General features: G+C 33.7%; 1 protein-coding gene across 1 annotated transcript; it reads right to left on the reverse strand.

Moving 5' to 3' along the window:
• On the reverse strand, positions 1-22933 carry LOC128223023 (paired mesoderm homeobox protein 2-like). Its single transcript, XM_052932265.1, has 3 exons — positions 22201-22933; positions 3473-3657; positions 1-2044 (listed from the first exon to the last, which is right to left on the reverse strand). Exons 1-3 carry the CDS (start codon positions 22598-22600, stop codon positions 1682-1684), a joined length of 948 nt encoding a protein of 315 aa, XP_052788225.1. The 5' UTR covers positions 22601-22933; the 3' UTR covers positions 1-1681.
• Positions 22934-24223: the final 1290 nt, after the last annotated feature.

Raw genomic sequence — 24223 nt, forward strand, 5'->3', positions numbered from 1 at the left:
TTTCTATATTTTTGTTTCAAGGAAAATATCATTTACAAAAAAAAATCGGCAATATCTTAACAATCAGTAGATGACTTCAAAATATACAAAACATACAAAATTATCGTATACGCAAATCAGTTATACATTATAGTATTTTATACACTTAAATAACATACAAAATATAGGTTTATACTTCATATATTTTGTTAATAATTGTCATTTCAAAAATAATGTAAAGTTATAATGAAAACTATAATTGAAAATATGTTAACTGTTTTGGTAATTTGTTATTGCTTAACAGAAAGCCCAAACGAGCATTTAAAGGGACTAGACACTAGATACATGTAGTTCACATATCGGCAAATACAGTATTTTCTCAAAACCAGCCTAGAATTGTCAATGCGAGGTAGTAAGAGGCCGATATCTACATCATTTTACATACTTGTAAAGAAATAAACGCAACGATCATGTTGCTGTCTTATCTGAATTTCCCCGTTTAAGAAACGTGCACAATGGTTTCCCAGTTCATTATAACTGTTTATGATGCACTAATTTCTCGAAACTTCTTAAGCTTAACAGACGCTATTTTTAAACTTACTGGGTTTTACGTGGTAGACAATCCCAGTTAATTTCGAATTGGAAAAATGCGGAAAAACAACGAAAGATACATGTGTCGTAAGCGATGCGATACATCAGTTAGAAAGATGAAATGCGTTGTACACAACGATATCAATTTAATGCAAGTTTTTGACAATTCTCTTTTTTCTTGCAATTGTATTATCTGGAGTCTAGTCCCTTTAATACCAAATAGTATTACAATGTAAGGTAAATCATTTTATTAACACAAGTGAAATAATACTGTCAGTTTCAAAATAGGGCATAATAAATAATAGCTATAATAGACAATTATATATTAATTAAACCGTAGCACATACTTCTTATCATTTAAAGTAACATTACCAATCATTGTAATGTTTAACAATATTTCATAATTGAAAATCAAATTAAAAATACACAATCACTTCTTTATTTTGTATTATGTATGGTAAATCGTACAGCATCAAATCCTCAATTATATTAAGTGAACATATTTTGAATATGAATTTTAAACTCATTCAAGAAACGTCACAAGACGGAAACAACGCGATGACGTCAGTCGTGTCGTCAATTTATATCCGTTTATTTATTTGCTTAGAATACCATATTCCGTATATAGTAAAACTTTAAATCCACACGAAAGATTAATATGCACAGCCCTGTTGTTCTGAATCGCTTCAGGTAGTTCAACTGTGTTTTATATGCATGATTAAGGTAAAACAAACCCCACTTAATGCATGTTATGCTGAATGGTGTACCATTGGCTCTTTTAGCATGGCAACGCTTTAAGTAATATCACGGTAAGCCCCTTTATATGATAACACGGATGGCACTGCGTGTGATATCACCTCATGTCATTTCACGTGATATCACGAATGGCACTGCGTGTGATATCACTTCATGTCATTTCATATGATATCACGGATGGCACTGCGTGTGGTATCACCTCATGTCATTTCATATGATATCACGAATGGCACTGTGTATGACTTAAACTTCGTGGAACAGAGTTATCAAATGCTTGCGGTTATAAGAAAGTAAACCAATGCTGTGTTTGGTATAATAGTAATCAAACCATTTTAATCTCGGATTCTATATTCCGTTAATGCTCATATGGGTCCAACCTTTGTGTCATCTGTCCATATGGGTTAGATTGCATCACGTTATACTCCTGGGCTTTCAGTCTCAGGGATGCTATTGAGCCCATGGTGGGTGGGGGACTATAACTATGATTCATCACAGCACAACTTGATGTGTTCACATTGAGATTGTTATACCCCGCTGGGGAGGGCCATCCCATATAGTCAGTGTTCATGGGAGGCCCCCGAGGGGTCACTGGTTGTTCTATGGGCATTGAGATGGAATCTTGGGGACGCGGGTACATCGGGTTGCCCATCGGTCCTCTCTGTGTTAACATGTTTCTCTCGTTTCGGCGGAATTTTGCACGTCTGTTCTGGAACCATACCTGAATTAGTAAATAGCATAACTGTCAATAAAGAGTTTCTATTTTCTATGACTATGTAACGTTATAAATGTACATTTGTTAAAATATATATTTTGCTCAATATCTATGACCCAGATATTTATAAACAGGTATCCGGCTTTTTTAATTAAAATATGACTTTGATATCCTGAATAGTAAGTTCTACTCGCATCGTCTTTGGTGTTGATGTAAATATACCATAAATTTTACTGTTACGTCGCCGACCATGCCATGTTATTGTTGTTGTTGTTTGTTTATTTTTTGTGTTTCATCGCTGTGCCAATAAACACGTACATTGTAGATTTTGGCTACTTGGCCTCTTTTTGTAGTTTCTATTGAATTATTGGTAATATTTAATTAATTTTAATTAGATTTTTGACTATGTACACTTGTTCATAAAAGTCCTGAACTTGGTAAATCTTTGAGATGGTACCTTTTTTGAGCTCATTACAAAATATAATTAAAAAAAAACAATAATTACACGTCAACGTTTGTCTAACATTTGTGACGTCGCCTGCAAACAACAAAAATACAAGGTGAAAGGAGTACAAAACAAACTTAAAACGCGGTGTGAAATTCAATAAGATCACCTTTCCGAAAAAACAAAAACACTAAAATACTATGAAAACCAGCTTTTGTGGAACGAAACTTAGCAATAATGAAAACGTCACATTTTCTAACACAGGTCTCAACTTCGCTGCCGATGTATATCTTACATGTAATTAAAAATCCAATCAGCTGCTAAAATGTTCAAGAATGGACATACTATTTCTAAAGAAACGAATGATCTGTTTACTATATCGAATGTCTTGAGAGATAGCTGTATTTGTGCATATTTTAGCAAAGTGGCATGGATTGCTTTACCGTGATGATATGTGTAATTAGTGAATATGGTGTTGTTTATATTTAAATTAGGTACATATCATTAAATATGAATATGCCTTTAAATATCTCGACTGGGTTTTACCTATTCAACACATTCAAAATTATAAATATAAAGTTCAGCTAATGTTGAAGCTGCACTCTCACAGATTGAACGTTTTGACAACTTTTTTTTATTTTTTTGTCCTTTTTTTTGAAAATCTATGGAAACCATGCAGTTATATAAGAGTGCTGACAAAAAATTAGATCGCAGATGTTTATATTTAATATGTTCGAAAATTGATGTTTTATGCATTTTTCTTCAACCGTTAGTAACGCTTTAAGCCATAACACATTAATTTTAGAACGGAAATATGAACATCTACGATCTGATTTTTTGTCAGCCATCTTATATCATTGGTTTGCAGATATCTACGACGAAAATTTGCTCTTTCCAAGACAAAAAATAAAAAAGTTGTAAAAATGGTAAATCTGTGGGAGCGCAGCTTTAAAGTGTGAATTAGAATAATGTTAATGTTCTGTCTTTACCTGAACTCTGGCTTCGCTGAGATTCACCCTACGCGCCAATTCTTCCCTTACAAAGGCATCTGGGTAATGGGTTCTTTCAAAAACTCGCTCCAGGGCCGCAAGCTGTGTACTGTTAAAAGTAGTCCGATTCCTCCGCTGTTTCCGGCGGCGTTTACTGTCTTTGTCATCTTTGTCATCTTCCGCGCCTGAAAATAGTTTAGAGAGTTTCGGTAATCATGGTTATACTTTTATATTTCTACATTAACAACCATATAAAGGCGTGTTCAATGTTGCAACACTTCGAGCAAACGCGAGCGGTTTGTTTTTAAACGCACTGGCATTTACGAGCGCTTGGGATTCATCTCGATTGGTATTGAAATCCAAATGATAGCGGCCAATAATTGTAAAGTATAACCACAAGTGTCCTTAAAGTTTGTTGCGATGTATGTAGTAGACATGGACAGAAAACAGTTATACCATTGTACGTTCCCGTGGCAATACGGAATATATATATATAGCAGTTTGTTTAAATACTTGTAGAAATGTTAATTTCTTCGTATACACGGTCGCTATGGTGATTAATAATAAAGCGAACGCTCAAACATCTTCATTTAATCAAAACGAATCATTGGAATGCTCGATTGAATCAAATATGTTAAAAATAACGCGCTTCTGGTATACGCACAAGAGCAAAACGTCTAATAGCGAATTGAAGGATCCTTACTAAAATACTTGATGTTTGATAACTCCCTTTGAGTAAGCTGTCTATATAGACAATGTATTTTTTAACTGATCCCATACAGAATGAATACAAGTTTGTTTTTCATTAAGTCAAAACATATTGTATTCAAGTGCTCTGTCGTAGATCTGCGTGTGTTATTTGATTGGAAGTGGCCAATATAAGCATTATTAAATGCAATAAGTGTGAGAATGTCAGCATTGAATCTCATGATTCACCAAGTCATTGTAGTTTAAGCGAAATGGAACACATGTAAACCGTTTTCCATCCAAAGGTATCGTATTGCAACGTTACCATTCTCCAATATAGTGTATTAAGACGTTTACAAAATATCACTCACGAAATTCTTTGAAGGTACACGTTTCTATTTTCTTGTTTGTTTTCTTAATAGCTAAAATAAGTGGACGCCATTTTATGAGGCCATTATCCTAGCAGCTTTATGGTACAGGCACACGAGTAATGTAGCTAGATGAAAAGTGAAATTCTTTAGTCCCGAGCACGTGAGTTTAGAGGAAATATAGAAAAAAAAATGTATTTAACTACATTCGTAACCCGCTATGTTGTCAAACTCTGTAATCTCGATATTCAGGTTATGTCGAACTTTATTTTTAAATGTATTTAGTTATACACATTTTGTATTTCGGTTGTATGGAATCCTCGTTATGTCGAACTTTTTTTAAATGTATTTAGTTATACACTTTTTGTATTTCGGTTATATCGAATGTTCGTTATGTCGAACTTTTCCCTGAGATCACAACGACTTCGACATAACGAGTTTTTCCTGCAAAAGCTTACCGCATAAGCTTACAGCCCATTGCATATGATTTAAACATTTATATTTTATCAAATTCTCTGGTACAACAGTTTTTAAAGAATAGTATTTATGCCTATACAAAATACATTTGGATCCGTTTATGTGCGTAGCATAATTAAAACAAAATAGTTTTGAAACATATCCAATGTTTACATGTACCGTGTAATATATCAATTGTATAAATCTGGAACATTATTCTAAACATAATTTTATTATTATATATGCATTGCTGCTATGAACACTCGTATTGTGTATACACTTAAATATATATGTATTCAATATGGTGCATGGTTGTAAAATTTCGATATAATTTAATACAGCAATTTCTTAACTGTTAAAGTGATAGTGTTAGTATCTGTTTGGACTCCTTTCAAAACTTTCGTAAACTAAACAACACAGTTTTCATATTATATTCACGTTTATATCAATTTTGGAATGCTTGGATTGTGCCAGTAGAACTGCGTAATGTATTTACTATATACTTTTTAACATGCACAACTCCTCCCGAAAATAGTTCATATTGGAACATAAATGCTTGTACATCGCGGAATGTACAGGGGATTTACCTACGACATTGACGTACATTTGATCGACTTTTGATTTTAAATTGGCTACAAATGCTTTAACGTATAAAGAACATGTTCTTATTTTAAAACATGTGGGATAGAGCTTAAAGTGTAAGAATACAAAATACTTATTGCTGGCAGTTACTATTTGTATTTGTTTGATATCGCATGATTTAATTATTTTAGCATTTTAGCAATTTCACCAGAACAACTGAATATAAATAAAGAAATACAAGTTTCTCGTTTACCAAATTACAGTTTGTATTAACACATGCATATGTTCAAAGTAAGTCTAAAGTCTACAAATTGTAAGGAAAGTACAAAGACAACGATGCAATTATGCAAAACATGGACTATATATGGAGTGCTGGGCCGGTATTCCATTTACTAGTTCAATAATGCGTTCAGGTACTGCCATACCTATAGCATATTCAAACAAATAAGCAAACAATGAAAATAAACATTTTCATCGAAGCAATAATTCAAAATGCGAACATTTAAATTAACAAAATACAGATATAAATCCATGTAAATTAATGTAACATTATGGTATTAGAGTAAAAAGTGTAACACTCATGACGTAATTTTATAAGGGAATATATCTTAAACATTTCGAATTTTATTGAGTAACATCTTTGTATACAAACTTTATACTTGATCAAATGTTTTAATAAAACATCTTAGCCATTTCGTTTTAAACTTTAGTCATTTTCCTAACTTCAGTATTTCACTAACCATATGATTTGAATACTTTATAAATCCTGAAATACTTAATTTCCATTGTAGTTTTTTTTAGATAAACTCTTCTACGTAAAGAAAACATTTGTAATTATTTTAATTTCACTATATTTTTTTTAAGAAATTGACTTAAAAAGATTAAAACGACTTGAGAAGTTTGGAAGAATACTAAAAACTACATAAGACTATACTGCCCATGTACTTATTAAAAAGCTCCCCAAATAATTTGAAAATCGTAGGTTAAATTTTTTAGCAAATTATCAAAACTATTGAAGAATATTTTTTAATCTGTATAAAGTCTATAAACGTGTATATCAACACCGATTGTCATGGCGTTGGCGAAGTATCATATGAATCTGTATGAAGCTAGATCTGAACGCTGTAGGTAAAACATAGAAAATGATATATGGGGTTATGTGGTGTTGGTATTTTAACAAGCTTCGAAAGTTAATTGGATGCCATTTTTCTTTGACACACAATTCACTCTTATGATGAAAGCTCGCGTCATTTTGTACAGTTTTGCCGGAGACCAGAGCTAATTTAAATGCGTCAAAGAAGCTGAGTTATATGCACAATGGTGCGCCGAGTGAATTCGACTTGTTGACGCCATTTGTCAAAAAAAAGTGAAAAGTTGTTTAGCAATGGATTTATGCACTGGGTAAACTCCACTGTCTGGCGTCATAATATGAAAAGTGTTTTGATTTTTATGTAACACTAGACGTATATCCATCATGCGACCGTAATGATATTTGAATATGTCCTTTTGTTAAATTAGTACAAAGATATGCTACTTAAAACAACAGTTTTTTTCAATTACATATTGACAAGTAGTTAACATAGATGGAGCCGGTTGTTGAAAACTTTGTTAATGTTAACGTCAATTGTTAACTTTCAAATCTGTACTGCTCTGGAAGTTTAATAAATACACTTATGACATGCTTTATTACTAGCAAGTTTTGAGACAACCGTTTCAGATTTAAATAGATGAGAACATCATCAAATAGTTCACGTTTTAAAACTTAACAAGGATCTCGTTTATTACGTTTGACCTTGATTGTAAACTTGTGAAAGATAACCGATATTTGTCAAAAATGACAAGCTTGAAGCAAACGCCTGATATTGTGTATTTTTTTTTATTTTTATAGTTGAAAAAAAACAACAACCTCGCACTTAGTTTTCTTGACATTATATTGAACTCTTTGATAAGACTATATTGGAAATTAAATGGGAACAATATAAAGACATAGCTTTAACTATGTAATATAACTGTAATTATGTGCACGCTTATTGATAGTTTGGAGCTGTAGTTAGTTGTATTAGTAATACAGGTCTCTCAGAACCCCTCACATGTGTTTGCCGTTTGTTTGAAGATTTTTCAAAGCGTATCTCCCTTAATTAAAGTGACACTCATATTCAAAATCAATACATACACATGTATAACAAACATAAATTTTGACTGATAAACTGCTTACTAAATAATGCATTTATGAAAAATATTAACAACTGATAACAAGATTGCAACCGTAAATTTAATAGCAGAAAGCGCAAAAATATTAAGTAATTTGTGAATGCTGAAAGATTTACTGTGCTCTACTATAGTCACATACGGTTGAAATACTGTCTTTTATGCTCATTTCTTTTAAATTAAACTCGATAATCTTCATAAGAACCATTGTTTTCGACATTTTTTAATCCTTTTTGGAATACTTAAACAATATTATTAATTGTGGTAAGTCTTATTTGGGAGTAAGAGTGCATCTTTAACATCTAATGAAAATGCGATTAAAGGTTGCCGCCAAAACAGTAAAAGTATAGACTTATTGAACGCATGAAGACAAACAGTCATTTCCTTCCTTTAATTATTACAGACAATATAAAAATGTATTTTTTTTTTGTCTACGCGTATATAAAACAATGAAAAAAACTTTAATCACGTGTCATAAATTTTAAAATTTTAATATTTATGACAATACGGAATATTAACTCATATTTATGTTGCACTCGCATAGTTTTTGCGGATGAATATCACAGCATGGGGTTAATATTTCCACATCTGGGTATTCGCCCATTTTTCAATATGGCCGCCATAACGCCTGGAATCCTGGGTAGCACGTGGCATGGCAGAAACGTCTGAATCGCCGGGCGCTCGGAAGAAAGCATCTAACTGACACTGGTAATTAGTTCGTACATACATTACAAGCATTTTTATTGAAACGTGAAAGTGTGTATGTAATGAAAAGCCGGTATGGGGTCCGAAGTTCCACTGGGATGGAACATGCGCTTTTATGTCCTGCTTTTTTCTCGGGAGATGTTTTCTCTTTAGATATCACGCTGTTTTGAACATCATTACAAAATACATGGAACTTTGCCTATTCTTAATGAGCATTCTTTTCTAGATGGAAACATTTTATTCACCCGTACTGCCTGCACTAAACCGGGAAGCTAAAACGGAACTTGTAAGAGAACATCAAGTCATGTTGAATATACTAAAATCGGAATAAAACTTTGTACCATGATATACTGAATCTTCTTAAAAACTGCTAAAACATTTTTTTTATTCTCATTTATAAAAGATCGAATTCAATTGCCTTAATAATAATAAGAAAAAAACTTGCTGCATTTATACTTAATAACATTTGTTTAAAACTCGTCTTGGTATTCATCTTGGCTTATTCGGCCTGTAACACTATTAAACTAATGGAAACTGGTTTGTTATCATGCGAATGGTCTAGTCCCCACGTTTTTCGAATATTTACAAAACAATAATCGAGAATAAGCTTTGTGTGTTTCCCTGTTATGATATCAGGTCTACAGTTACACAAAGACGCACTGTTAAAGGGAAGACACAAAGACACACGGATCATCAAGGGCAGACACAAAGACACACAGATAAAGGGCGGACACAAAGACACACAGGTAAAGGGCGGACACAAAGACAAACAGATCATCAAGGGAAGACACAGAGACAAACAGATCATCAAGGGCAGATACAAAGACAAACAGATCATCAAAGGCAGAAATAAGGACAAACAGATCATTAAAGGCAGACACAAAGACACACGGATCAAGGGCAAACACAAAGACACACAGTTCAATGCAAACACAAAGATAAACAGGTCATAAAGGGCAGACACAAATACAAACAGACCATCAAGGGCAGGCACAAAGACACACAGATCAAGGGCAGAAACAAATACACACAGTTCCAGGGCAATCATAAGGACACACAGTTCCAGGGCAATCATAAAGACACACAGTTCCAGGGAAATAATAAATACACACAGTTCCAGGGTAATCATAAAGACACTTAGTTCCAGAGCAATCATAAAGACACACAGTTCCAGGGAAATAACAAATACACACAGTTCCAGGGCAATCATAAGGACACACAGTTCCAGGGCAATCATAAAGACACACAGTTCCAGGGCAATCATAAGGACACATAGTTCCAGGGCAATCATAAAGACACACAGTTCCAGGGAAATAACAAATACACACAGTTCCAGGGCAATCATAAAGACACTAGTTCCAGGGCAATCATAAACACACACAGTTCCAGGGAAATAACAAATACACACAGTTCCAGGGCAATCATAAGGACACACAGTGCCAGGGCAATCATAAAGACACACAGTTCCAGGGAAATAATAAATACACACAGTTCCAGGGCAATCATAAAGACACACAGTTCCAGGGAAATAATAAATACACACAGTTCCAGGGCAATCATAAAGACACTAAGTTCCAGGGCAATCATAAAGAAACACAGTTCCAGGGCAATCATAAAAACACACATACCAAGGGCAGTCATAAAGACACACATACCAAGGGCAGTCATAAAGACACACATACCAAGGGCAGTCATAAAGACACACATACCAAGGGCAATCATAAAGACACATATACCAAGGGCAGTCATAAAGACACACATACCAAGGGCAGTCATAAAGACACACATACCAAGGGCAGTCATAAAGACACACATACAAAGGGCAGTCATGAAGACACACATACCAAGGGCAATCATAAAGACACATATACCAAGGGTAGTCATTAAGACACACATACAAGGGTACACATACTATTAATTATTATATATTATTAACGTTTTTAATTGTATACGTTCATTATAGTGTATAGTGTATACGTTCATTCTGTTTCACATATTAATATTTATGTATTACGTCCAGGAACCTAGTAAAAGCTAATGCCATTTTATGAACGTATGCAAAATCTCTCTTTGACCAGAGTTTCGCCTATACGATAATTTGATGTACACTTCTTGTCGGCTATACATGTTGTAAACATTTTATGCTATATAAATAAATGTAATGTATAATATTGAAATGTAAATAAGACAAATAAGAGAACCACTACAATGCATGAATGACAGGAGATTTCAAAATTATCGTGAGAAAAAATCAATTAAGGGATTCTGCTTCTAATAATATTATTTCCCTCGCTCTTCAATTTGTAGTAAATTAAGAAATTACTACCGATTGGCCTCAATTATTTCGGTAAATAACACATTCCTGAGTGTTACCGGGTTTTATTTATTTAATTATTTAATTTGCTAATAAGCCGCTGAATAGACCGAATTAAGCGCGATTACTACAAACTGTTTATTTTTCAGCACCTTGAGGCAATAAAATTTAAACAGGTGGAAGTATGGAAGGCTTGAAAAATCACAGGAAAGGTCGCTATTTTGTTATGAAAGCCTATATTTTCTGAAGTTCACTCTGGAATCAATTTTTGTGATAGTTTTTGTACCGAATTTGGTACAACTGTTCGCTCTTTTTATTTTCTTGGGTGGCCGGTTTTCCGGTAAACATGTACGTATTTCATTATTTTTAATGGTGATTTGGCAAGTTATTTAAAGTAATCGGATAGACGAACGCGTTTATTTAAGGGGTCAGTCGTACGTAATTTAAAAAGTGATTATTTTTTCGAAAACCCTATACAAATTAACATTCAAAAGACACAACCTAGATGATAGCATACACCAGAAACAGTAAACTAAGCTATGAATACTATTTACGGAATCCTAAAATTGCTACGACAAAGGATTGAGCCGTTATCAAAACAAGCGTATAATATTTCAGAGGCGTTTTGCTCTGTGAAATCTCGGATTTCCGCGGATTATATCACAAGATATCGGGTAACGCGCGATTAGCCGTCCGAGATATGCGGACACCGATCACACGGCGGCGGACGGACGGTCGTTATCATGGCGACCCCTAGCGACCGTGGACGGGCTGATAAGACTTGGGGGTAATAATTCAGTTTTAATTGCAGGAGGTATCATTAGCACTGGATGAATGTCACAAACTGACCCCTAACTCGATAAAACAAAAACCTTAATTAAACGTTTGAAGATCAGATGAAACACATTTGGTCTCTATTGTCTTTTTACAAGAAACACATGGACCGTTTCAAATAAACTTAACGAGGAATTTTATGAGGTCTGGGCGTCTTAGTTGCCTGCAGTTTTGAAATGTAATTGAAAATAAATTCGAGACAAAATAAATTGAAAGTCAAAAATCATGGTGAAGCAACCACAGGGGACATGCTTTTTAACGTTCTTTTTTACAGTTCACAAAGAACTTGATGCCGGTAGTACAAAAAAGCATTCAAGCAAAAAAACGACAGATATGACATGCAGAGGGTACACAAGTGAAGTATCGTATAGATATAGATATTTCCTTCTCTCTCTGTTTTGATTGTTATAATGTTTTGTTGCTGCGGTTAGGACTTATACATAAGTACATAGAAACGCATAAAATTATATTACAAATGTCAAGTGTATGAACATGGTAAGTGTGAAAATACGCATTTTCCTGCACGGGTATTACATCAACAAGATATAAAGTACAGTGCCGGTTTTCATAAAACATCTTCAGCCATTCCTCATCTTAAGTATTTTGCCTAAGTTAAGTATCCCACTAGTAATATAATATCACGAATAACTTAATAATATCTACATCACTGAATTCTTATTACTCTTATGTAAAATACATTATTTTATGTTAAAGCAAAAACCGTTTTGGCTATGAGGATTTTAGAAAATCGACTTAAGTTAAGAAATGACTTAAGATGTTTAATGATACTGGCCCAGGAATGGTGTTAAATGTATAAATAAACATATGTTTATAACTAAATAGTGTTTCCGTATTGGAGAAAGTATGGTATTAAACAGAGGATGAACAGTATTATTGCATATTGAACTTTGGAGGCACTTTAGCATTGCACTGCCTGATCGATTATGTTATTTCTGTCTACTGAACTATAATATACCTGAAATTGATTGTGAATATCACGCTTTTTTCGTTGTAAAAAATATACACATATTGGGAAACACTATGTGTTAAATTTGTATAAATCTGAATAGTTTTATCCCCTTTTATCCACAAATGACTTTAACACAATAAGAAAATTAGCAGTGTACATATTTCATCTCATGAATTGCACCAAGGAATAGGAATTATTGTACCTTTTGTACACTTTTTCATCTCATGTACGAGATGTGCTATGACACAACTATAAACATTACGTATGTTGTTTAATATTTTGAAATGTATTTTTGGCCGGAGGCCTTGATTTACCGAATAAATGCTTGACTTGACTTGACTTATTTAGTAGAATGAATAAGAATAGCAACACGAATACACAGTGATTCTTTCACATGCAAAGCTCAGACCTCCTTTATTAAAAGAGTATATAACAATTATTCTCATGAGCGCAAACACTTATTTGTCAATAACGGTTGGACGCTTCTTCAAAGTTCAACCCCGTTCAAACATGCAATTTTTAACTATGAAAAAGAAAAAAAATACACATGAAAATAACCATTTAATTTCAGATTGTTTAAACATTCCTTTATTTACCAGTATTCATACATTCTTTTTATTCTAAACCTCAAAATACTTGGCACCTGAATTTCCCATTACAGCGGTCAGGTTACGTTTTGCTGTATGGATCACAAGCGGCGCGCTTCCTTGTTTATCTTTCAGATTGCTCTATACACGATATGTTGTCTTTCTAAATAGAATACCTTTGTCGTGACATAATTAATTACACACGGCGCTGTTTTTGATGTCGAGTTATACAGATCTTGGCTGTTTATTTTGATTACATAAGACGTTTGATACAGTTACTATCAGCCGAGGTTAAAACCATGTCCCGGATGTAACGCCTTTAAAACCCCCGACCCATTGTACACCATTCGGAACTCTTCGGCCATTTTATCGAAAACAACTTCGGATGTATGCCGGTACATCAGTAGAAGTAGTTCGTAAAATTTTGAATTATATTATTAATTAAATGTAGTGTTTCAGCTTGTATTTGTAGATCTAAGTTTAAATTGATTCCCAGAAAAGTGAATTATTGCAAACATAGTTAAAATTATCTTGAGTTAAGTCATACTGCTAACAGTATACAAGATTTACTGCTAAATTGAAATTACTACGCGATCTACTTGCAGGGTAAGTTAAAGTGTACCGATTTCTGACATTGTAAACCGTCCATATACACATGAGGCATTCGGAACTCCCCGGCCATTTTTTTTATCGAAAAGTTGTTTTTGATAAAAAAAAATGGCCGAGGAGTTTCGAATGCATCCGAGGTTGTTTTCGATAAAAATGGCCGAGAAGCTCCAAATGATTTTGAGACAGATGACGCATGCAATGACGTCATATAAGCAGTAAGGTAACGGCAAAAGAGAAATTATTTAGCGGTCAAAATAATCGGTTTACTTTATCGTTTTATTTCAAAGAAGCAGAGCCGAATAAAAAGGAAACGAATGAAATATGACAATGAAGAATGAGAAAATTATCAGTGCATTTCAGGTCCTTTCAGTTTATAACTATCAGAAAACATAAAACTTCGGGAACAGTCATTAAACGAATTTTGTTCTTTTGAAAAAATGTTAATAAAAGATAATCAAATAAAAGGCAATCTTAATTTATCACCAATAACAAAATGAATGAACACGAGACCACACTCTCGCGCAACATCGTGCCAACGAGAGTGACTTAGTATAAGTAAGCATAACTTTCTTCACAATGGTTGTAAAATATATAGTGTTTAAACTTACAAAATGAATCATCATGTTATGGCTATTTGTGTGCCATTTTCTTATAATAATGAAAACAAGTAATAATGGAATACGACTCGCAATTAAATAATAATAGCTCCTACCGCTTGCAAAAAAATAAACGCATCCCATTATACGCATTTGCTTCAGTGCGTCCCCAATGATATGAAAATTTAACAGTTTAGTGTGAGAAGCCAGAAATAGGCCTGATATTAAATGTTTGAATGACTAGTTTTAGCATAATATTAAATTAATTATTCATCAAAAATAAGCTTCAACTATCTGAATAGTATCATAAACCTTGCCAAAAATATCTCGAAAAATCTTAAGTCCACTATAACAGGATAAAGCTGAGCACACCATTTTTGGTACTTTTGAAGAAAATGATTTTTATGGTTATTACAATGAACTATATTTGAATTTGTAAAACTACTTTAGTACGTAATTTGGCTTAATGAAATAAGAAACTTAAGCTTACTTAACTAATGATTCATTTTAGAAACGTGGCAACATGCTATACACAGAAACTATGACGTCATATTCACCTGCTTACGTCATATTTTCTATAAGGTTAGGGTTCCTCCGAGAGGGACGTGAAACGGGGGTCCCGTGTGACAGTGGTAAACACTGATGCACGCTAAAGAACCAGGGTAGCTCTAACCTAAACTACATTATAGTCTGTCTGTGCAATAATAATGCTCCAAAACACAGAGAACTCGTCGAATGGACCTTACCCGAGTGCAAGTATAAATAAACTCATAACCACCACCCCTCGGATGCAAAAGATACGCAAATAAATCTTGCTTGTCAGGACCCTGACATGAGGCCGATCGCTCATGGGATTAAGACATATCCATCCATGAAATTCCATAAATATCTCCGTACAATGCACAGGATTAGGATCGCATATTCTTGGGTGTTCGGTTTCAGTTTTGGAATATTTTAGACTAAAAACTATCAAAAAAATAATCGTTGAGGTTGATACTTTTTGCATCTTTAATTTCGGTTGACATTGCTATAAATTATTGCTTGGTATTTTAATGTAGAAACACTTCGAGGGGTGAATGCGAAAAGGTTGAACCTTTTCGCTTTCATCCCTCGACTTATGTTTGTTTTATAAACGTTTCATTGAATTTTGAGATGAATTAATGTCATCGATAATACCTCGCTTATAAGGCCACGCTAAATTATTCAAATCTGCGGATTTTTTAGGAAAAAGGCGCACGAGCAAAAAAACATTTTTTTTTCGTAAAAACGAAGAGTTAAAAACTTGTAATTGTTCTTATAATAAATAGTATCAATATACAGAAGAAATAGCCTTTAAACCTATTTGAGCACGTTCTTAAACTTGAATCTGCATCAATGGAAAAATACTCTATAATTTCATTTCAGAATAAGCAATGAAACACATTCCTGGGTAATGAACGCTGCTACATATGCGAGGTCATCATATACAATGTTAACCTAATAAACAATGCGGGTATTTTATATTTATACCTTCATCAAGTGTAAAACTTATATCCGATGTAGGTTTAACATAATATCTGATATAAGACGCTAACAACAATCTATTTTTAAAGTTCAAATATTTAATAGCCGTAAGTTTTGTAATACTGTATTTTGTACTACAGCAAGCATAAGCAAACTATGTTGCATAAAAAGGAGTAGGTCTAATGCACCAGTCAACTGTAACCACGGTCCCCCAGGTCCGGGGGTATACCGGGGATAGCCGGTGAAAAGGCCGTGTTTTTACCTTTCAGGTGTCCCTGCAGTGCCGGGTGAATGCGGTGGTTTTGTCTTCGCGCAAAATATAGCGGGGAATGGGCATTACCTAGGGTCCCTGGGGTGCGTTGGCATTTGGCGGGGATTTTACCATCAGTTCGTCTCCGCAGGGCGGGGATTTTACCCGGGGTTGGCTGAACCGAAAGTCAAAGTCCGCGCTATTCCCCGGACCTAGGGGGCCGTGGTTACAATTGACAGGTGCATAAAGCTTTGCATAATTGTATTTACTCTATTAATTTTAAGTATGACCTTTATTTAGCAGTTACGTTTCTTTTGTATTGTCCAAGTAAAATTGGTCCATGATTTAGGTTTAAAACGTTCTATAGAAAGCCAAGTCACCTGTCGAGGAAACTCACATTATTTCATACACATTTAAACGGTCTAACACTGATTTTTATCTTAGGTCAACCCTCAACTAAATCAATATTGATTCAACCACGGAATGTAATGAAGAGAAGAAAAGTTTTTCTCACAAGAACATTTAGCACACATTGGAAACAAAAACCGCAACGTCATTAAAAGGATTTTATCTACTAAAAATCGATATTCATACCACCCGCAATAAATGAAATAAAATTGTCGGTTCCAAAGCCTCTTTCTCAAATATGCTATGTCTGCAGACGTTTTTACAGCCTCAATCAATGATAGTAATGCCATCCGCAATGTATGCAGTTCTTTAGAATAATGCACCAGTCATTTGTGACCACGCCCCCCCCCCAGGTGTGGGGAATAGCGGGGACTTTGACTTTCGGTCCAGACAAGCCCGGGCAAAGTCTCCGCCCTGCGGGGACACCTGGAAAGTAAAAACACGGCCCATTTCCCCGGCTATCCCCGGTTTACCCCCGGGCCTGGGGGCCGTGGTTACAATTGACTGGTGCATAACACCAAACGATTCCATATAGTCTGTGGGCGTTTAAACTTACCTACCTTAATAAAACATTGATATACCACAATAACAATATATGACATTAAACTGCCGCTTACAAAACTCGGAAAGCACCAACCTTTCTATATTAAAGCTGCACTCTCACAGATTGACCATTTTACAACTTTTTTATTTTTTGTCTTGGAACGAGCCATTTATTGCGAAAATCGATGGAAACCAGTTTTATAAAACTGCTGACAAAAAATAGATCGCAGATGTTTATATTTAAGTTCAAAAAGTGATGTTTTATGCATTTTTCTTAAACCGTTAGTAAGGTTTAAGCCATAAAACATTAATTTTCGAACGAAAAAATAAAAATCTGTGATCTGATCTTTTGCCAGCAGTCTTTTATCATTGGTTTGCAGATATTTACACAACATTTTGCTCTTTCAAAGACAAAAAAAATGATAAAATGGTATATCTGTGAGAGTGCAGCTTTAAAACCATTCTATATTATCTACAGTCGTTTACTAAAAACTGCCGGTTTCCATCTCCTTTCATAAACATGATTACAACGGACCAAGACTTTTAAAAAAGCACCCAAATAAGATTGTTATCTTCCTAAAATCAATATCAACCCAGAATATAAGAATTTCAAACCTCTAAAACCACCAACATTACCATACACCATAGCACGAAGCCATGCCATATTTTGTGCAGACACTCCGCCGCCATAGAAGAGTCTGGTTTCATAACACTGTGATCTTCAGAAATATTGCTACTTTTTATATGTTTTTGTTACTTTAATACTTGAAATGTATTTCCTTCTTATATTTTTGTTTTTGGTAGATATTTTATTGGTTGTATTTTTGTGTACACGAGTACATATGCATGGGTGAAAGTTTGAGAAGTTTTAAATACTGAAAAGCAGGTGTTTCATTACTAAAATATAATTTTACAATATACATTGGGCCAATTCCTAAGAACATTTTTAATGTTAACAAATTGATTTTAACAGCATCGTCGTTAAATTTTAAACATGAACTATTTGATGATGTGGTCACATATGTAAATATAAACAAGTACAGTGTAAAAGTTTTCTCAAACATTGTCATGAATACAGCAGATCACAAGTGCATCACTTAAACTTCTAGAGTTGTAACGAATTGACTGTTAACCAAGATGATGGTAACAATGTTGTTAATTTTAATAATACTCTGGACAATCGGCCAAATGTTGTTAATTTTAATAATACTCTGGACAATCGGCCCAATGTTGTTAATTTTAATAATAATCTGGACAATCGGCCCAATGTTGTTAATTTTAATAATACTCTGGACAATCGACCCAATGTTGTTAATTTTAATAATACTCTGGACAATCGGCCCAATGTTGTTAATTTAAATAATACTATGGACAATCGGCCCAATGTTGTTAACTTTAACTGGACAATCGGCCCAATGTTGTTAACTTTAACTGGACAATCGGCCCAATATTGTTAACTTTAACTGGACAATCGCCTCAACGTTGTTAACTTCAACAAAACTCTGGACAATCGGCAAAATATGTAAGAGAACTATTTCCCAAAATACTATAGTATTGATACTGAAAACGTTTACCTATGCATATGTATTACATGAAAGAAATTTGCTATTGTATTATAATTTGATTACCTGAAAAAGCTATACATAATATGGTCAATTTTTTGTTGTGTTTTCAGCACAAGCGTATGTTCTTGAAAGAGGGAATTTATTTCATTTGTTTCATTGGACGATTCGCTATGGAAAATAAGTTTGAACATTATCAGAACTTAAATGGTCAACCCACTCATTTTCCTATCAACATAATGTGTTCATCTTTTTCATACTATCACAATTGTTTTTTAATGTACACACTGGAATACATAATTATTTTGTGCAATAAAACATACATGTACACGTAAGTTTTCAGACATTTGTTAACTATGAAATGAAAGAAGAAAATTTGAAAAATTCATTTAACTACCATTTTAGTAAGTAAATAGTTGATGTGATTTTGAATTGCTGAGAGTATGTTTCTCTTGAGTTTTACTGCCAAGTGGTCACACGACAATGTTTATATTCAACAATATATGTTTACCATAATCTTTAAATCTGTTTACGCCACACGGTAATATTTTTCCATGTTTACAAAAACATGCAACTGTCCACAGTAGGTGTTAATTTGCCCCTGGGGTCAGGATACGATTATTTGCAAGCCATGTTTACAGAGACCAGACCAGTAACGATATGTTGCGATTTCTGTGTCGGCTAAACCGGTTCCACATGTGCACGACATCTGGAACGCACAATCAAAACTGTCTCAGGGGCTTGCTCGTAACCATGCTGTGTCGTACCTAAGATATCCTGTCTGATACCGTTTTGCTCCATTGTGTGAAAGCTCTAGCATGTACATACAAAAGCCGATACTTTATGGCGCATTTATACAGGTAGCTTATTTAAAAAAAACATATGCGGCCACACAATATTGTGATTTCTTGTTAGTTACACCGGTTAAACATATGTTTGGTTTATGTTCGAGTCTAAAGAGAAAATTAATGATAAAATAACACCGAATGCATCGTAAAAGGTTATTTTACGTTATTTCAAGAATTCCGAAATATCCCAATATTCAAAAGTAAATGTTGTTTAATAAGAAACTGGGAAGGACGAATACACTTATAACCTAGTGAATTGAATACAGGACTTTTCCCCGATTTATTCGAATAATTTAATTGTTTGAGATGTACTATTTGTTTGCTATTATTTTGGCATAATTCAACAACTTGTACTTCTTCGTAATGTCACTTCTAATAAATACACTTTTAAGCTACATATCTGCATTAACATTATGTTAATAGTTTAAACGTTAATATCTTAATGATATATAAATGTTGAGAAAACACTAGGATGAACATTCATATAAATTATGAAAAGAAAACACTGGCTATTTGCTTATAAAAGAAAATGGCACCCCGGGGCGTAATATGTTATTGACGTCCTTGAAAATGGTTATGGCCGTCTTCATTCAAAATTTATTTCATGAATACATCAAGGGCCTCCCTCATTAAAGTATTTTGATAAAACACATAATGTATATCAGGTTTCGTTTGGAGAGGAAATGCACTCGAGTTTTGACAGAGCGTATATATTTTGGAAAACAGAACATCTTTAATGGCTAGTTCATAGTGGAAAGTTCATACATTAACTAACGTTGTGGACGATAATAGTCTACCGGAAGATTAAAGAATAATTCAAACAGTTTTGTACTGAAAAGTTGTGTTTTATACTTATTAATAAATTAAATTCATCATTTCAAGCATACTTTACACAACAAATGGTTAGGCCTAAAAATTGTTTTATTTCTGGTAATCCGACCTATCTTTTTTTTGCCATCGACTTAAATATTTTATTGCCTGAAACAAAACCACGGTATCCGAAATATTACGTCCGAAAATATAACAGTTGCTAATTTCACAACTTTATTTTTTTTTATCACTAAATGGTTCATAAGTTCTTTAATCCATGTGAAAAAAATCCATATTGACGGAAATTTAACATGCCCTTATTAAAAAACAACAACACTTTCCTACCTACTCATATCTCTTTGGACATCATGTAAACCAGAAAAACAACATTTTTTAACCCTATTGCTGTTGTTTTCCTCATTAAGAGGCTATACATGCATTAAATAAGCTGATTCAACAACATCTGTCATATATTGTCCACTTTCACTTAAATATATATTTAACCAACATCATCATTGGGAATGCAGATTTCGTGTTACACAGAAGTATTTTGAGTGACTTTTTCACACATTTCATTGCAAGCATTATATCATAAACGTATTATTCAACCTAGCTCATCAACTGTTATTTCACAAATCATATTTTGCAACCATTTGTCATTTTTTCCCGTGTAGAGTACCCTTAGAAATCCCATCCAAAACTAATCGGTTAAGTTTTGTCAACGTAAAAACACATCGAAGGCCCTCTTGATTGGTAAAACTGTCTAAAAACGTGCCAAATTGTAATATATCAGAGGTAAGAACAAGTGGAAAATACATATTATACTCGTAACACTCGTATGGTAACACTTAGCAAAAACATTTAGCGATGTGTTATGAAACCTGAGTGAAGTTTCTGACACAGACCTCTTAACTTGATGTGCCGGTTTAGCACCGATAGCGAAATTCATGCGAGTTTTTTTATCAAGAGTACCGAATATATGGATATATCATGTAGTTAGACCTTGTTTTAAGTTATATATTCAATCTTAAAAATAAATTATATTAAACTATATTAATCGAAATAAATAAATAGATTGACAAATGAATGAATGAATTAATAAGTGAATTAATAAGTGAATTAATAAATGAATAAATGAATGAACGAATGAATGATTGATTGAATGACAGAATGACAGAATGAATGAATGAATGAACGAACGAACGAACGAACGAACGAACGAACAAACAAAAAACAAATAAATAAATAAATAAATAAATAAATAAATAAATAAATAAATAAATAAATAAATAAATAAACAAATAAATATATAAGTAAATAAATAAATAAATAAATAAATAAATAAATAAATAAATAAATAAATAAATAAATAAATACAATTAAATAAATCTAATAATGAGTTTATCATTGGCCATAAATATTCATTACTAAGATACATTGGTTAATTCGATAACTGGCTGTATCAAATACAACTCATTAGGGCTCATTAAGTTAATTAGAAAGATAGCCATGGTAATTGTGGTAAAGGTGTTAGATTAGAAGCAGTAAGATTATGCAATTTCCTTGTACATTGTATGTGTATCTCTGTATTTATATGTGTTTTATTCATTGTATGTATGATTAGGAAAGATAAAATATTTCTGTACCAATTATCAACTTGCCAAACAGCTAAGGTTTCGAAGTGAATCCTATAATACAAACAGTTATTTTTACACCAATAACACATAATTATATACATTTACGCAAACATATGTATAAGAAATATGTTGGAACATAAAAAGTCGCAATATGAGCGTGAAATATGTATGTAAAAGTCGCCGTAGTTACCTATAGATAAAAGAGTATAAGTCAAAGAAAACAGTGGCATCAGCAACTGCATCAAACCTACCAGACTGAGGGTCCAGTTGTTCCTGTGGTTCCTCTTTTAGACAGGGATCTTGCTGTTGTGGCGGTGGATGTTGCTGCTGTTGGTGTTGTTGCTGATGCTGTTGGTGTTGGTGCTGTTGTTGTCCCATCAGCTCTTGAACCATACTCCCCGTCTGTCCGTCCGTGTGTCCGTGGTGACCATTGCTGTGGCCCGGGGAGTCGGGGGTGCAGGTCTGCGTGGGCAGACCCGGGGAGGGGTCGGTTCCAGCAAACATTGCGCAGTTTTCACTAGGGAGTTCACCGAGATCCAGTAAATGGTTAACACTAAAGCCACCCTTTGAATTCTGTAGGGCACTGTGGTATGCTAGCTTATCAAAACTGTTGTATTGTCCGTCGACAGGAAGCATAGAATACACACTCATTTTGTGCCGTTTTTATTATCAAACACAGCTATTTTGTTTTCTCTTCGTTTTCCCTGTTTTTGTGTCTTCCCTAATTTAGCTCCCGCAGCGAGGGAACGTAAAACGGTATTCGAGCTCACTTTTCACCATAGCAGATATTCCACGGAAAGGAAAGCAAGTTCAAACACTTTAGCCGGTAACAGTTCTACTTTCTTTCCAAGTAAACTCTCTTTTGTATCCTCCGACCGTTGTCATCAAGTCGATGTTTACTTAATTCTTGCAAATTATGTCAAGAAATGGTTATCTTGATTAAACTAATGTTTCTAATGAATATTAAATTCCCTTATTGCTACGTCTCAGTTGCTTGTAATAACAAATTTCTAAATAAACCAAGTGTAGAAAGTGAATGTTGCTGATGTTGATGGGTGCAAGATGATTGGGTGGCCAGGTAAACAGAATCAACAAGGCGCGATCTGATTGGCTGACGGGGGATTCTGGGATAATTGCTTATCAGCCAATGATCTAACCGCCTGGGGGAAAGCAGGCGGAGCATATGATAAGCCGAGAATCGTCTTTTACAATTTGTAAGATTAAGTTTTGTTGAAATAAATTACCAATCTCTTTTGTTAATTCTTTAAAGTCTATTATGAAATGTCATTTGTTTAGGTATAAGTTTTTGATAGACAGTAATACTTTTGTCGTACGAATATGCGAATTAATGGAGGTATTAATTTTTTTTTTTATCTTAAACGTTGTCGATTTTAAAATGTAAAATATGTTTTATAAAGGTTACCGCTGATTATAGTACAATGTTTGATATACAAATTACCAATCAATTTTGAAATTGATCGCAAACTGAAATTGACATTCAACATTTTCCATTTTGAAATGGAAAGAAGCTATTCCAGAGTAGTACAAATAAAGATACGTGTAAAAATCGATTCATATAAATATATATCTTATTGGGTTATAAAGGGAAACTAGTAAAATAGATATCACAAAAAAAGGCGCGAAAAAAGGTGTTACTTAAATATTTACACAAGAGTCACAATATTTTAATGTTGCATTTTATCAAGAAATTGTTTATAAAAATAAGAATTATCTTCTGAGTTGTAGAAATAAGGGGAAAGCCATACACACTTATCGGAAATATTCCGACAGGTCAGTTCGATTACGGCTTCGATTACATGTAATCAAAACTATTTCATGAAACAATGGAAGGCAATTACGTACAACAGTAATCAGATTTTTACTGAACGATATCAAAATACTTGAATAACGCAACAGCAACTTTGATCAACATTCTCCATTCGGAAATTCTTACAAGAAAACACCAGTTTCATTCCTCAAAATAAACATCGGGCTTAATTTCTTTAACAAATCTACAATGTAAATGGATAAAGTACCTAAATTACATACTAGAACTTGAATTTACCGAACAAAAAAATAGCTTTTCGTGAAAGTCTTTGGAATAATTGCCTTAAGAAGCCCACAGACGCCGTAAAGGCCTATGCGGTTTATCTTATATAGAATCGGCCATAATGGAACATAGGCGTTATTTGTAGACAAAAACACAGTAGAATAAACTTAAAGAAGACGTTCTCCGTCATATTAGTTACAAATAAAGCTTAACACGGACGACTT

This window comes from Mya arenaria, chromosome 17, assembly GCF_026914265.1.
Source record: "Mya arenaria isolate MELC-2E11 chromosome 17, ASM2691426v1".
NCBI classification, from domain to species: domain Eukaryota; kingdom Metazoa; phylum Mollusca; class Bivalvia; order Myida; family Myidae; genus Mya; species Mya arenaria.